General features: G+C 47.5%; 1 protein-coding gene across 1 annotated transcript in view; it reads right to left on the reverse strand.

Annotated features, from left to right (window-relative positions):
* Positions 1-2,629: 2,629 nt before the first annotated feature.
* The window catches only part of tubgcp3 (tubulin gamma complex component 3), a 31,161-nt gene continuing 16,290 nt past the window's right edge, over positions 2,630-17,500 (reverse strand). Inside the window, exons 13-22 of the mRNA XM_062527226.1 lie at positions 15,719-15,830; positions 14,402-14,591; positions 13,416-13,551; positions 12,169-12,237; positions 11,916-12,051; positions 11,241-11,329; positions 8,709-8,840; positions 7,936-8,076; positions 4,972-5,088; positions 2,630-3,927 (exon numbers count right to left, since the gene is read on the reverse strand). Of these exons, the coding sequence (XP_062383210.1) occupies positions 3,766-3,927; positions 4,972-5,088; positions 7,936-8,076; positions 8,709-8,840; positions 11,241-11,329; positions 11,916-12,051; positions 12,169-12,237; positions 13,416-13,551; positions 14,402-14,591; positions 15,719-15,830 (1,284 nt within the window). The 3' untranslated portion in view covers positions 2,630-3,765. The remainder of the gene's footprint in view (positions 3,928-4,971; positions 5,089-7,935; positions 8,077-8,708; positions 8,841-11,240; positions 11,330-11,915; positions 12,052-12,168; positions 12,238-13,415; positions 13,552-14,401; positions 14,592-15,718; positions 15,831-17,500) is intronic.

Raw genomic sequence — 17,500 nt, forward strand, 5'->3', positions numbered from 1 at the left:
TAGCATGCCTGTGCCAAAATTTAGTCATTAAAGCTACTCTAATAGCTTAGCTAGGCCTATGCAAACTTGCATAGTTCATCTTCAAGATATGTTTTCCACCATTTTTGATGGTTTAGGAGGTCTGATCAGTTTACGATGGTCATAGCTGGTTTTGCTGATTCCACCCAGATGATTTTATTGGCCACACCAGCATGACCAGTTGGTGGCTAAACCATCTTAGACCAGCTAATACCATACACAACATAACCAACAGTAGGGGTGGACACTTAAAACCAATCTGCACAGACATAATAAACTAAGAATGTTGTATGCTCTCAGGATTCCCCACAATGGATTTACTCAGCAAGGATTCCAGAGCAAGCGTGAATCCGACCATGGTGGAGGAGCTGCAGGCATGTCTTGCTGACCTAGTTGAGGAGAACCAGCCCGAGGAGTGGCTCATGAGGATGTCTGTGGAGGCGCTCGAGCACTACTATGAGCAGCAGAAGCAGGCCTTCGAGGCACGGCGTGACGAGAGACAGAGACGGGGAGCGGGGCGCGAGCTGGAGGCCGCTAAGCGCGTAGCCACACACCGCTGCCTCTTGCAGCTGAAACAGGAAACGGAGCTGATGATTAAGAAGGCACAGGCGCAGAAGCAGAAGCCTCTCGTCCAGCAGCTGGAGAAGGAACAGCAGACCATAGTCGCTTTCCTGGAGAAGAAGGGGGATGACCACGATCAGATGAGAGATGAGGAAGCAGGGCGCATCAAGGCAGAGAGAGAGGACTGGGCCCAGACGACCCAAAGGCTAGCGGACTGCTTCATATCAGTGGCGATATCTGTTGCTAGCCTCAAGCAGCTCAAGCAAAAGAGACTAAAGGTGCTGTAATGTCACTTTTACCTCCACGCCCCACCCAGTCCAGTAGATCCTTTAACCTACACGCCCCACCCAGTCTAGGAGATCCTTTAACCTACACGCCCCACCCAGTCTATGAGATCCTTTAACCTACACGCCCCACCCAGTCTAGGAGATCCTTTAACCTACACGCCCCACCCAGTCTAGGAGATCTTTTTACCTACACGCCCCACCCAGTTTAGAAGATCCTTTTACCTACACGCCCCACCCAGTCTAGGAGATCTTTTTACCTCCACGCCCCACCCAGTCTATGAGATCCTTTTACCTACACGCCCCACCCAGTCTAGGAGATCTTTTTACCTACACGCCCCACCCAGTCCAGTAGATCCTTTAACCTACAGTACACGCCCCACCCAGTCTTGTAGATCCTTTAAAGGTACTTTTGTCCTACAACATGGTGGAAAACTGACGAAATGCTGTGTCTGTTTTTCTTAGGCGTCAGGGGAGTCTGTGCAAGAGGTGGATGACACAAACAGCAAGCCTTAATGATGGCTTCCAGGTGTCCTTAAGGCCCATTTGATGATGAGCTGGCCCTGGGGGAGGATGGGCAGTGCAACACAGACAGCCCCCACCACTACAGACAGCCCCCACCACCACCACAGACAGCCCCTACCACAGAGACCCACACAGCTCCACACAAGGAAGCCTCCAGCTGCCTCCACGTCAGGAAAATGTCTGAAATAAATACATTTGGCCCTTATTGAAAACACATTAACTGGTCTTTCATTCTACAGAACGTCTGGGGGAAAAAAAGATGAAATGTAATGATAAATAAATGTATTTACTATAAAACTCACTTTCACAGGGGAAAAGTTATAATGTACTAAAAAAATCATCCAGATGAAAAATCAACTGGACCAACAAAAAAACTCATCTTTGCAAAATGATGCAGATCCAGGTGAGAACTTAACTGATCCAGCCTCTAGGTGGTGCTAATGAGTCCAGAAAGCCCACCTCTGAGGACTACTCCCTCTACCCATACTGTAGTAGGCTCACTTGGTAGATTCAAGTTGGGCTACATACACTGAGGACTCGACTCAGGTCACCTCTCACCATGCTGTCCTCTGGGGGTCACAGCAATACGGAACCCCTGGCTTCTTTGACTAAATAATGCGCTCTCATTTTCATTCTTGTAAAATGAGCATGATTTAGGAAAATAAACGCACTATTCACTAAAATACGCACACTACTCACTAAAACGGGTCCACTACTAATTAGAATGAGCGCAGAACATTGCGCACAATCTACAACCCGATTACTTAAAAAGTTGACACTTTTTAAAGTGTGAATAAAAAAAGAATCCCATGGTTTAATAATCATGCCAACCCTATATTTAAATAATAATAGTTCAGGGACTTTTGACGAAGAGAAATTTTACTATTTCATTGAAAACATCAGGACATTTTTAATTTGATGCCAGTAACAACAAGTCTCAAAAATGTTGAGAGAATCTAGAGAAAGGCACAGGGCTGAAAAGAAAATAGTGGATGGCTGTGGTTGTTAAGAGGTGAAACGACACAAAATGGACATATATTTTCCATTAAGTAGTCAAAATGTTCATTTTCAACATTTGTTGTCTATGTTCTTTTTGCAGTAATGGGTTTACGAGATTTGGAATTTATCACATTGTGTTTTTATTTGCATTTTACACAATGTCCCAACATGTCTCTGTGTAGCAGGCCTGCTCCACTCTCTGCTAAAGCTAGTGGGATATTCAAGCAATGCAACGACACAGGTTGTTAAAAAAAAGTTTATTTATTAAAGAGAGAAATGACAATGTGTTTGCTTACGTCATATACTTAACTATAAATCTGTGCTATACAGTGAAGAGGGGTTGAGAGAAAGACGATCTCCTTCGCCACCCCGTGATAACTTATATCAGAATGGGCCGCCGGCGATGACGAGGATGGAAACCGGGCGGAAGGTGGAGTCACACGTCAACAGAACTCAGAGAACAGCCAAGCCCACAGGTGGCGCTGTTTCCCCACTAGCACCAGCTCAGCAGGGACACGGCGCAGGGCCCACTCGGTTCCCTCACACTAGGCAACTTTACACGTTTATTTCTCTTTTCAAAAAAGGCGGCAAGTGCAAAGAATCGGACAAATTCACCTCACGCAGCTAGGAGATGGAGGGGCTGGCCAACGCTTGCTGTTTACACATGCGGAGCAAAGGTCACAGGTCAAAACAGGGAGGTGGAGACGTCCCACGCAGACGTTCAGAACGGAGATGAATTAAAGAGACCAAAGACTACGTAGCATTAAGGCTGAAGACACCTCTGAAAGGTTAGAGCTTTTTGTACACTGGCATTTCATGCCATCAGACCCCCACACACAGGCCAAAACAAAAACAAACAAAACAGAAACGATGAGTATTATACAATTATAATGCAAACCGAATAAACAAAAACACATGTACAAAAAGGAAATCATTAAATAATCATGTAAACACACTTCAACACAACATGGAAAAGCTGACGCACTGTGATGCACTGATAGGATGGCTGAACACTGATTGTGGACCTGTGACCTTGTCCTACAACATACACACTTCTAAAAACACATTCTTCCTTTGGAATATCGTGTTCATATTCTGAGAGCGAGAGGGAGAGAGTGAGTGTGTGTGTGTGTGTGTGTGTGTACTTTCATTTATTTGGCAATGGCATGGGGGAAAGGCTGTGGATAATTCAACATACTTTTCTTTCTATCTATCCTTTCTTTCCTTCCTTCCTTCCTTCCTTCCTTCTTTCTCTTTCCTTTGTTTCTACTTATCTTTCATTCTTTCTTTCTCCTTCTTTTCCCCTTCTTTCTCTCTCTCCGTCTCTCCCTCGGTCAGTGAAGGCTGGAGTTCCATGATGTGGGCGTGGCCTGTGAGCTCATATGTTGGAGCTGCGGCGCCCCCTAGAGGCCCCCAGAGAGGCGCGCAGGCGGGGGTCCCGCGCCTTGTAGTGCTCGTTGAAGTCCAGACGGAAACTCAGGAACTGCAGGCTCTCGTCCGTGCTGGTCATGAGCAGCACCAGGAACTGCTGGACGATGCCCTGCACCAGGAGAGAGACGACCAGAGTCACACGCAGAACAACACACACACAGGTGCACTCACATTGGCCAAACAGCGGCGAGCATTCGTGGTGAACATGTTTTCTTTGAACAGTTCAATTTGAAGAATTTGACGTTAACATTCTAACGGTAATTCCATTGTTGTCTTCGTCCTCCTAAGACTGTATGCGACTGTTTGCAAGCGTTCGACAAAAACTAAAGGCTAAACGAAAAACTGTATGCGAACGTTCGCAAACGTTTGCCTATGTTTGAGAATTTGAAGGCACCTCAGAATAACAGTGCAGACTGCAGAGCTTTTCATGTGATGTAGTGGCAGACTCTGACGAATGAATTTACACTAATTATTATGTAACTATCAGCTGAAGAAAGCTAGGGAGCATGGCCTTGTGTTCCCACTCTGGTAGGTACAGTTGGAACGTGTGTATGCACCGTTATTTTACAACTATTAGCCGCAGCTTATACGTTGATTTTGTTCGATTTCTTGCAATGAGGTTAATGCACGGGGTCAGTAAATATGGTATTAATATAGTTTTTTGTTTCTTTTAATTTGCATTAAATACCGACTTATACACAATCCAGCTAATACACAGGAAATGACTGTGTCTGCACTTTATATGAAGTTGGACTGAACAGCCAGCAGTTTCTTTCACGTCTGCTGAAGCTGTACTTATGAGACGATGTTCTACATTTCATATCACATGACTGAGGGACGATCACTGGGAAGTCACTGAAATCAGATGTCTGATGACAAACTAAATCAACATGAAGTCAGTGGGAGAGAGATGAGAGAGCACTGTGTCGACGAGGTGCACACTTACTTGGTACGAGAATGACAGTATCCGCAGCTTAGAGAGCAGTGTGTTGACGAGGTGCACACTTACTTGGTACGAGTACGACATGACGAGGTGCACACTTACTTGGTACGAGTACGACATGACGAGGTGCACACTTACTTGGTACGAGTACGACATGACGAGGTGCACACTTACTTGGTACGAGTACGACATGACGAGGTGCACACTTACTTGGTACGAGTACGACAGTATCCGCAGCTCAGAGCGCATTTTGGCATGAAAGTCTTGGAACTCCTGAATCCGCTTATTCTCAGCAGCCTCGTCCTCTGTGGTCACACCCCATTCACCCTGCACAACACACACACACACACACACACACACACACAATATTAACTACAGACATCATAACAGCAGCGCATTCAACATCACCCACTCGATGGCTGCATATCTAATATTCTCTTGGAACACACAGTAGAACACATGGGCAACAGATGGGGGCTGCCAACTGCTTTAATTAGGTGAAGTTGGTGAGTTGTGCTGTCAACAGTTGAAATCGTGCTAACTGAACAGTACTCTTCTTCACAGTCCTCATACTGTATCAGGTGATGTTTTACAATAGTGCAGCGCTTGCATTGTAAAACAATCAGTGACATTTAAATGGATATGGCAAATAGGCGACATTGACAAGATGGCGAATTTCACGTCAGTCAAAAGTAGGGGTGGCACGGTTTATGAAAAATGCTCCGAACCGTGCGGTTCGCATGTCACGGTTCGGAGTGTGTGTTCGTCGTACGGTCCTACGGTTCAGGCTAGATATGGCATGCGCAATTGATTCCCATGTGTGACGACGTGTTTCCCTTACGTGCGAGAGTAGGAGTATGGAGTTTTGAGTGCTGCGCGCAAGGTTTTAGAAATGGCAAGTGCGAGAGATCATCCCTCAAACTGATGCACCTGACCCTGCTCGGGTGGAAGCATGTTCTTCCGCAACTGTAGACTATGCGTGCAACTTTACCAAACAGTAGAAGTAAACTCAATATTCTCCTTGGCCCGCTCTCGTGCGCGCTCAATGGACACCCGCCCTCGACATGCACATTAATCCAAATAGAACATTCACAATCGTGAACGCAATGACGCACAGAAGACGATTAGCTAAATTACTGTTAAAAACGGTTAGCATCATTAGAAGGCTATGTTGCAGACATTTGATAGAAACTCTTGCATTCAAGTTGACTGACCATCTCAATACCAATGTTTTCAACTCCAAAGATTAAAAGGGCCTGTCCCAAGGAGAAAAAGTATTAGCTTACCTTGAAACTAAAACACATGTGGGGAAACTGAACAGTCCAACCAGTAGAGTATGATGAGCTTAGCCTGCTACTTTGTTTACAATATTTTGAGGCTTCAGCCAGACAGCTGAATTTAAGAGGTGGAGTTATAATGAATAGTAGGCTATAATCTGCATAAAGTTTGCTGTTATGAATATCAGACATGTCAGTATATAGAATGTATAAATAATTACATAATGTGTGTGTGTTTCAAATTAAGACAAGCTTTACATCTTGTTTTGTTTCCTCAGACAATAATGTGCTTTATGTGAAGTCAAATTCAGTTTGTGCATTATTACATTATAACTATTCTCTAAATACTCTTGCCTAATTGTGGATGACTAAGCTATGCTGAAATATGTTTCTGGAGGTTAAAGAGTAAAAGAAAAAATGACAACAAGAACCGTCCCGAACCGAAAACCGTGACCCTAAACCGTGATACGAACCGAAACGTAGATTTTGTGAACCGTGCCACCCCTAGTCAAAAGTAATATGTCTAATTAGCCAAGAGCGTTTCGCTATCTTCAAAGAAGACACCTTCTCAGACATCTGAATAGGAAGCATGCTAAGGTATGTATGCCACACATAGTCTTTGTGCACATCTTACTTTGCCAGAGTCATTACGGCCCTCTAGAGAAATGTGCTGGCCACCCCTGCAGTAGAACATCTGTACCGCCCTTCCTTCACACAAGAGCACCTTCTGCGGAACCGTCATTAGCAACCAGACGATGAGCTAGCAGTGCGGAACCGACTGCCCGGCGTCTCGGTCAGCGCAGGCCTGTTTTATGGGCAGCTCTTCTGCCCCCGACGCTCCCGCTGTCGCCATGGAGCCAGGCTGACCGCCGAGGGAGCGGGTCGAGGTGACGAGACGAGACGGACGTTGACGAACAGAACCTTTCAGCAGCGCCGGCCCTCGCCATTAGCGTGCGGCTATAAACAACAACGCAGCTGGCCTCGCCATTAGCGCGCGGCTATAAACAACAACACCACCGCTGGCAGACGCCTGACCTGACCGCAGTTTGTTTTCCGTACACGCTCAACGTCTGACCGAGCTTTTAAGGGAACGAAATCAATCGCCGGGGAAAGTCGACACCAGGAATATACCGAGGGCCTAATCTGGCTGCCCGTTAGGTGTTTTAATGTAGTGTGTGTGTGGGTGTGTGTGTATAAAACGGGTCTCTGAAGAGCGGCATGTCATTTTGGGACGGTTGATGCAAGATAGATGTCCGACAGCGCAAGGACACGTCAATGGGCTATAACAGCGCACGATGATGTGCGATCGTTGCTAATGTAAGCTCAGAACTGCACGATCAAATGACCCGTCCCTTCTCTAGTCACGACCACATATAATACACCCCCTTTAGGTCACGCCAAATCACATCAACACTAAAGAAAGATATCTAAAAAAGATGAGTGGATATCTATATCCAAATGATGCAATTTGTGCTTCACAGAAATCAATGGACACGTCGTACAAAGACAGTATAACATATATTTTCGTCAGAGTATTTTGAACAGGGTCGAAATCCTTTTCTGGGATACGAGAGACTGGGCACAGTGGAACTGCTGTTACTGTACGTCACAGCCGGAGTGGGTGACGCCGGTCCGAACCCGCCACTGTGAGTAACTTTGGATAAAAGTGTCAAAGTGTTAAGTCCAGCCCTGACCATTTGTAGAGGCTGGTAGTTCAGTGCAGCCCTGGTTAAGAGGTCATTTGTAGTGGCTGGTAGTTCAGTCCAGCCCTGGTCATTTATAGGGGCTGGTAGTTGAGTCCAGCCCTGGCCATTTATAGTGGCTGGTAGTTAAGTCCAGCCCTGGCCATTTATAGGGGCTGGTAGTTAAGTCCAGCCCTGGTTAAGAGGTATCTCACCTCCTGCTGTCGCTGCCTCTTGCGCTCCTCAAACTGTAGCCGCAGCTGCAGCTCCTCCAGGGCCGAGCGGTACAGCGAGTCCTGCGTCGTCTGGAACTCGATGATCTGGTCAAAGATGGCGCGCAGCTGGTTCAGCAGAGACTGCACAGAGAGACACACGCATTGTTACAGCGCTGCGCTGCGCTGGGTGTGTGTGTGTGTGTATTAGATCTTCAAATGTTTTGGTTTTTTCCCACACACGAGAAAGAAATTTAGCTGGCTGTAAAAAAGTAGTAAGTGAAGATGAGAGTATTTAAGTTTAAGAGACTGCAATCGAAGAATTTTAAGGCATTTTCCTTTAAAAAAATTACAAAGCGAATGAAACAAAATAGTTAATTTAACAGTTGACAACTAATCGAATAATGGGTTAATTGCTGCAGTCCTGATGTGCACGGAGCGTACTCTGTTATTGGTGTCTAATGGCCTATGAAGATCACACGATTTTTCTGTCTTCCACTACATTTACAAGATCATGTAGCCTCGTATTCGCATAGTATCAGTGTCAATATGAGAGTCGTAGGAGATTCTTCAAAAATTGTAACATGCTAGACTTTTGGTCGTGGAGTCGTGGAATGTCTTAAATTGACGATCATTGAATATGTCACGTTACCAGATGCGCTCCCAACCTTTTGTATTCGGGCTCTACACTGGAAAACTATGATAAAATCATGGCCAAATCGAACCAGCGTGTGATGACCGTGTATAAATGTATCAGTTGATGGTGTGGCGCGTACCCTGTTGTTGGTGTCCAGAAGACAACGTGTGATGACCGTGTCCAGAAAGACGTCGTGAGCAGCGATGATGTGGTCAAGGTCCTGAGCCTGCTGCACCTTATTCCACAACTCATCCCAGGAGCACTCCAGCACCTGTGGACACACACACACACACACACACACACCTGTATTTATGCTGCGACAATCACACCAACGCAAACACACACATCTCTATGGTGGTCTCTATGGACACACACACACGCGCGCACACACACACACACCTCTATGATAGACACAAACAAATACACACACAGGCACACGTCTACATGGTGCAAGGCAGCTCCATTTCCCTCTAACACACACTTTAAGCCTTTTCTCTTCACAGCAGAATGGTTACTAGACAAGAGTAGCAGTAGCAGGCATCATGTTGTGTGTGTGTGTATTCTGAAGAGTTATGTGTGTGTGTATTCTGAGGAGTCAGTCCGGGAGAGGCTGGCAGTTGGCAGGGAGACAGCTGTGTGCTTTTGAAATCAAATTGGGTTGGGTCAGTGCAAGCTGGCCAGTGCGTCACACACACACACACACACACACACACACACACACACACACACACACACACACACACACACACACACACACACACACACACACACACACACACACACACACACACACACACACACACACACACACACACACACACACACACACACACACACACACACAGGTTTGGGGCCTAGTTCAGTTTAATGGGTTCAGCTTAAGCGGGCGGTCCAGAAGGAAAACAGCTCAACTGGATGGGCAGACAGCTGGATGGCATAATTACAAAAAGCTATAGTCCATGTGGGGCACTGTGACAGAGCGCACCGCGTCTGTCACGCAAGCGGGCGCATTCCCGCCAGTAAGAACAATGGGAACCGAGTTTGCGCTTGAACAGACATTACACACAGTTCATACATACAGGAGATAAAGAAATGTTGAAATGCATATGTTAAAAAGTAAAGAATAACGATGTATTAGGTCGTTGGATGATGCGAAGGAATAGTGTCTAGGCCGTGCGCTAAACATGGCTATAGCGGCTAATGCAAGGCATAATGTCGGGGTAGTTGTGGCGGGTTACTTGCGCGCAGAAACCGCTGCGACTGTGCCAATGTTTGTCTGTGTATTGTGTGTCTTTGTATGGCATGTTGTTCACCTTACCTGAGGTCTACCTGTCTTCCGGGGTGCGACAAGAGTGTCGGAGGTGAGACCCAGTTAAAGGGACGGGGCGCGCTCCCATAAGGGAAGCGCTCATAGAGACAGGGGTGTTTCTGTAGTTTTGTTTTATTTGTTATTTTGGGGGACTTTAGCCATGTAGTTAAGATTGCACAGGAATGTGGTCAAGTGATGTATTGCGCTTGTGTAGTATCTAGCCTAAGAGGATACGTTATTGCGCTGATTGTTTATTTGCTGTGTTTGGTCCGCGCCAATAGCATATAAGAGTATTGGGCGCTTCATTCGGGAGATGGGCCTCTGCCGTGAGAGGGCACATTGTCTCGGTCAGTATGGGTACGTAAGGGCCTAGCTTTAGTGGGCATTATCCCATGTTTTGTTTTTCGTTTTGATCAGTGTTTTTCTTTTGTTTTGTATGTCTCTTGTCTAAAACCTACCGGTAGCTTAATAAAAAAGGAAGTTTTCTTCTACCTTGGCATCTCTCGACCTGAGTCTCTACATCTGCACGGACACATTATTACAGGCACCAAATAAAACTAGAGTGTGTGTGCATGTCTAAGTGACTGAGTGTGTGAGTACCCGCGTGTGTGAGCGAGTTCTTGTGTGCGTGTGTGTATAAGTGAGTGACTGAGAGTGTCTGTGTGTGTGTGTATATATGTGTGTATGTGTGTGTGTGTGTGTGTGTGTGTGTGTGTGTGTGTGTGTGTGTGTGTGTGTGTGTGAGAGAAAGAGTGAGTGAGTCTGTGCTTGTGTGCATGAGCATCAAAGTGATGTAGTACTGTGTGTGTGTGTTGACTGTATGTTGTTGTGTGTGGGGGCCCAAACTGACCTCAAACGTGATGTACTGTACTGTGTGTGTGGACTGTGTTTATGTGTGTGTGTCCAAACTGACCTCAAAGGTGATGTAGTACTGTGTGTGTGTGTGTGTGTGTGTGTGTGTGTGTGTGTGTGTGTGTGTGTGTGTGTGTGTGTGTGTGTCCAAACTGACCTCAAAGGTGATGTAGTACTGTGTGTGTGTGTGTGTGTGTGTGTGGACTGTGTTTATGAGTGTGTGTGTGTGTCCACACTGACCTCAAAGGTGATGTAGTACTGTGTGTGTGTGTGTGTGTGTGTGTGTGTGTCCAGACTGACCTCAAAGGTGATGTAGTACTGTGTGTGTGTGTGTGTGTGTGTGTCCAGACTGACCTCAAAGGTGATGTAGTACTGTGTGTGTGTGTGTGTGTGTGTGTGTGTGTGTGTGTGTGTGTCCAGACTGACCTCAAAGGTGATGTAGTACTGTGTGTGTGTGTGTGTGTGTGTGTGTGTGTGTGTGTGTGTGTGTGTGTGTGTGACCAAACTGACCTCAAAGGTGATGTAGTACTGCATCTGGTGGATGAAGTGGACCATCTCAGAGGCCAGGATGTGACACTGATGCAGCTCCCCAGACAACTCTGCAACACACAACGCAACAGCGTCAACACACTCACACACACGGCATCCATACGTTAGGTAAGGAGTGTATCCTTACGTTAGGACAGAACTGCATCCATACGTTAGGACAGAACTGCATCCATACGTTAGGACAGGAGTGGACATCCATACATTAGGACAGTCCATCCATACATTAGGTCAGGACAAGCCACTCCTGAGTTACAGCAGCACACACTCTCTCCGTCTCACACCCCACAAACACACTATGCATTCACAAATATGATGATCGCAGCTCCCTCTAAATTATAAATAAACTGGACTCAATACACCCTCTACTGGAGGCCGGACTCAACTGCAATGAGGGCTCACTCAATGTAGTGCAGAGACAGAGAAGTGTGCTCATACAAATGGTATGGTATGAAAATAAAATTGCAATCGTAATAACTGTCAGAAATGCTGCAATTAGATATATTTCCCAAATTATATAGCCCTCGACATGAAAAGCACAGAAGATAAGCAAGCACTCACCAGGCATACTCTTTAGAATACAGAATATAGAATTCTCACCAGGCATACTCTTTAGAATATAGAATATAGAATTCTCACCAGGCATACTCTTCAGCAGCTTGGCGTTGCACATCTGGCCTTTCCAGATGTCGGTGAGGATGTACTCCATACGCTTTGCCCTCCACAGGAAGTTAAACACCCGCAGATAGTGGCTCATACACTCCCGTGTGAACACCTGTCACACACACACACACACACAATTAAAGCAGTCACACCAACTGGCAGGTTGCACACTTGAAATGTTCCATTAGGATCAGAATCAGAATAAAGCGGTGGAGGATAGAAGCGTTACCGTGGCGATGGGCCCTTCTACGTGGTAGTCCAGACTGAACACGTCCCAGCCAGTGTCTCCAGGGGACACCTACAGCAAAGACAACACGTCACGCTACAGCCACACACACACACACACACAGCAGCATTGTGGGATTGAGGAGGTGTGGAGGCCCAAACGGGATATACCATCATTTCCCAACTATTAGCCCGCGGCTAACACATTCATTTAGCAAAATTGTCTTGAGCTAATTACACGGTTACTACACGGGGGCCAAACTAACGTAATAATGACATGTTATCTGTCTTTTAACTGGCACAGAACACTGTCCTGCGACGTGTACACAATGCGGCTAATACACAGGACACCACTCCTGCGGCGTGTACACAATGCGGCTAACACACAGGACACTGCCCTGCGGCGTGTACACAATGCGGCTAACACACAGAACACTGTCTTGCGGCGTGTACACAATGCGGCTAACACACAGGACACTGTCCTGCAGCGTGTACACAATGCGGCTAATACACAGAACACTCCTGTGGCTAATACACAATGCGGCTAACACACAGAACACCGCCCTGCGGCGTCTACACAATGCGGCTAATACACAGGGCACTCCTGCGGCGGGTACACAATGCGGCTAACACACAGAACACTGTCCTGCTGCGTGTACACAATGCGGCTAATACACAGGACACTGCCCTGCGGCGTGTACACAATGCGGCTAATACACAGGACACTGTCCTGCGGCGTGTACACAATGCGGCTAATACACAGGACACTCCTGCGGCGTGTACACAATGCGGCTAATACACAGGACACTGTCCTGCGGTGTGTACACAATGCGGCTAATACACAGGACCCCTGCGGCGTGTACACAATGCTAATACACAGGACACTGCCCTGCGGCGTGTACACAATGCGTCTAATACACAGGACACTCCTGCGGCGTGTACACAATGCTAATACACAAGACACTGCCCTGCGGCGTGTACACAATGCGTCTAATACACAGGACACTGTCCTGTGGCGTGTACACAATGCGGCTAACACACAATGCGGCTAATACACAGGAGACTGTCCTGCGGCGTGTACACAATGCTAATACACAGGGCACTCCTGCGGCGTGTACACAATGCTAATACACAATACACTGTCCTGCGGCGTCTACACAATGCGGCTAATACACAGGACACTGCTCTGCGGCATGTACACAATGCGGCTAACACACAGGACACTCCTGCTCCTCTAGTCTAGTCGGGCACCTCCAGCAGCCGGACGTCCAGCCTCTTGAGGATCTCGGGGCTGTCGAACTGGGCGTTGGTGGCTCGCACGGCGGTCTCCAGGATGCCCGTCAGGTTGTGCTGGTACAGCGTGGTGGCAGGACGCGCCAGCTCCGGCCTAGAGGGCAACCGCACAGCGGGCACAAGGTCAGAGAGAGGGCGAGTGAGTGTGTGTGTGTGTGTGTGTTCTTACTTGAGGAGGTCCATGAGGGTGTCTGATGAAGAAGTCCCCCTGGCCTATGTTTGTGTGTGTGTGTGTGTGTGTGTGTCCGTGTGTTCACTTGAGGAGGTCCATGAGGTGCCTGATGAAGTCTCCTTGGCCCATGTGTGTGTGTGCGTGTGTGTGCATTTACTTGAGGAGGTCCATGAGGTGTCTGATGAAGTCTCCCTGGCCCGGTGTGTGTGTGTGTGTGTGTGTATGTGTGTGTGTGCTCACTTGAGGAGGTCCATGAGGTGCCTGATGAAGTCTCCTTGGCCTATGTGTGTGTGTGTGTGTGTGTGTGTGTGTGTGTGTGCGCGCGCTCACTTGAGGAGGTCCATGAGGTGCCTGATGAAGTCTCCTTGGCCTGTGTGTGTGTGTGTGTGTGTGTGTGTGTGTGTGTGTGTGTTTGTGTGTGTGTGTGTGTACTTACTTGAGGAGGTCCATGAGGTGCCTGATGAAGTCTCCCTGGCCTATGTTTGTGTGTGTGTGTGTGTGTGTGTGTGTGTGTGTGTGTGTGCTCACTTGAGGAGGTCCATGAGGTGCCTGATGAAGTCTCCCTGGCCTATGTGTGTGAGTGTGTGTGTGTGTGTGTGTGTGTGTGTGTGTGTGTGTGTGCTCACTTGAGGAGGTCCATGAGGTGCCTGATGAAGTCTCCCTGGCCGGTGTGTGTGTGTGTGTGTGTGTGTGTGTGTGTGTGTGTGTGTGTGTGTGTGTGTGTGTGTGTGTGTGTGTGTGTGTGTGTGTGTGTGTGTGTGTGTGCGCTCACTTGAGGAGGTCCATGAGGTGCCTGATGAAGTCTCCCTGGCCCAGCAGCAGGTACCTCCTCATGGCCTGCAGGTGCTCCAGCAGCAGGTAGTTCCTGTTGAGGACGCCCAGCAGGTACTTGCTGGTCTCAAAGTACGCCGCGTCGATCTTCTCCTGGAACGCCCCCTCCAGGTCAGTGAACAGCTCCGCAGCTTAGGGAGACGCGCACACACACACACACACACACTTCACCAACGTGACCAACACACAGCTCATCAGCCTGACCAAACTCACCAACACACACACTTCACCAATGTGACCAACACACACCTCATCAGCCTGACCAAACTCACCAACACACACACTTCACCAACCTGACCGACACACACCTCATCAGCCTGACCAAACTCACCAACACACACACACTTCACCAACCTGACCGACACAGACCTCATCAGCCTGACCATAACACACCGTAACCAAACAACAGCTAATGGGAGCATAACAATTTGAGAAATCTATAAAACTTAATCACTATAGTTTTAAAACTAAAATCATTATAAAAACTCAATCACTGTTAAAACTAAAATCATTATAAAAACTCAATCACTATAAAACTAAAATCATTATAAAAACTCAATCACTGTAAAACTAAAATCATTATAAAAACTCAATCACTGTAAAACTAAAATCAGTGCTAAAATTGCCAAATGTGATGTGAGTCATTCCTCAAAGGAGAGGAGAGGAGAGAGGAGGAGAGGAGAGGAGGAGAGAGGAGGAAAGAAGAGGAGAGGAGGAGAGAGGAGAGGAAACAGGAGAGGCAGAGAGGAGAGGAGGAGGAGAGGAGAGGAGAGACAGGAGAGAAGAGCTGAGTGGAGGAGAGTGGAGGAGAGGAGAGGAGAGGCAGGAGAGGTGAGCTGAGGAGAGGAGAGGAGGAGAGGAGAAGAGAGGAGAGCTGAGGGGAGGAGAGGAGAGGAGAGGAGAGCGTAGTGGCCCGTGAACAGTGCAGTGCTGTAGTGTGCGGCGGCAGCGTCAGGCCCAAGGACGAGGCCAAGGGGAGTATTGATTAACGAGGGCTGAGTGGAGTAAAAGACACACACACACACACTCGATACGCACATTTAAAACTGGAGACTACAGGCCGAAAACAACAGATAACTATTGTGCCAGCCGTCCGCAAACAGATCAATCCTGCGCCCACTTACTGTTCTAGGGCTCGATAAACACCTCCTTCATCTCCTGAAACCCTGCTGGGGGGGAGCGAGGGAGCGAAGGGGAGGGGGAGCGAGGGAGAGAGGGGGGGGAGGGGCATCGGACAGGGACGTTGCGGTGGTCTTACCATCTTTGGGCGAGTCGACGGCCTTGGAGGAGGCGTGCAGGATGTTGCCGGGCGGTGTGCGGTCGTGGCACACCTGGTGCAGGAAGTTGATGGATTTGCCGATGAGCAGGACCTGCGGGGGGACGGGGGGGACGGGGGAGACGGAGCGGTCAGACAACACCGCTGCAGACAGGCAGGCAGCGTCCAGCACCACAGATGAAAGGGCACATGAGTCACGCAAGGACCGGACGCAGACATGCCGGCCGCACAGCAGACGAGAGAGACGCACTGATCTCATTTCTCGTACGTAATCCCGTGGTCAGCGTCTCCTGGCTATTCCATCATTAGTGCATGAGGGAGGACGCACTAATCTCGTTTCTCGTACGTAATCCCGTGGTCAGTGTCTCCTGGCTATTTAGTGCATGAGGGAGGAATGTCTGGCCTTGTGACTCTGAGAACTCTACTAGGCCAGAAGTCAACGCTAATGTCATTTCAGAGCACAGGTTTGGCCTGCTACAGGAGCAACGAGAAAAGAGTCATGGTCTCACGGTCAGGCACAACACCTTCAACTCAGATGAAACTCCGATGTAATCAAGGGTCACAACTCTCACAGCGTCTGCTAACAGGATCTGAGTGAGCGACTGGCAATGTTGTCTGTCTACACTGAACCCATTAAAGATGTCCTTCTATTGCATCATGGGCTTCCATTTCTCATTCAAAAGAGCAGAGCAATGCGAGCGACAAAATGAAAATCGAAACTGGGCGTCCAACAAAAGTTCTCTCAAAACGTTGTGTTGCATCGCGCTGCTCGCCGTCGCTTGCAGTCAGGACACTCCAATTGAAAACAATGTAATTAAACGGATTCAACGGATCACTAATGTTCGCTCACATCACGTCCGGTTAGTTCATCACATGTGACATCACATGCTGATTAAGCTGATTTGCACCTGTATCAAGAGCCAGCTGCTCAAGGCCCTATCAAGTTTAATTGACAGCCAGTTAAATTGAACCTGCATTATGCTCTCTGCTCAGCTCTCTCTGTCTACCCATTCACTCATCCACACACACACACACACACACACACACACACACACACACACCTGACTGCAGCACTTCATATATACCACACTTCTCCATGCACTCCACAACATTCTCACCTTAACCTAACTCCCCCATTTCACTGCATCATAGAAAGCCACACTCCTTACATCCACTCACACACACACACGCACGCACACTCACACGTACGCACACTCAGAGGTGGAAAAGTCAAGCTTCAGAGAGTAAAAGTCCAATCACGTATTGGTTCTATCTGTGTACTTAACACAGGTGATATCACCAATTAGCTGCTCTGCCTGGCTGAAGAGTTGTACTAATTAGAATCAGCTGGTTGGTAGGATATTTCCTCTGCACACACAGCCACATACATACAACAAACTGCCTTGTCCTGTCCTGCACCTTCCTCTGTCCACAACTGTTTGTAAATTAAAGTTTGTTTTAATTTTTCTATCTTATGCCTTGCTTTTGCATGCACTGGTAATTTCCTCGAAATTACGTTTTCTAGTTTTATGTTGTGCCTTGGTAGAACACTTGATTAAGTATATTTCTTGTGAAAATGTTCATGCTAGTATAGGGAATATTCTCAGGCTAAAATGTGTAACTCCGTGTGTTCCATGATCTAGAACAGCAGGTGTAAACAGTTTGGTGTGTTCTATGTTCTAAAACAGCAGGTGTAAACAGTATGGTGTGTTCTATGTTCTAAAACAGCAGGTGTAAACAGTATGGTGTGTTCTATGGTGTGTT

Source organism: Sardina pilchardus, chromosome 23 (genome assembly GCF_963854185.1).
Source record: "Sardina pilchardus chromosome 23, fSarPil1.1, whole genome shotgun sequence".
NCBI classification, from domain to species: domain Eukaryota; kingdom Metazoa; phylum Chordata; class Actinopteri; order Clupeiformes; family Clupeidae; genus Sardina; species Sardina pilchardus.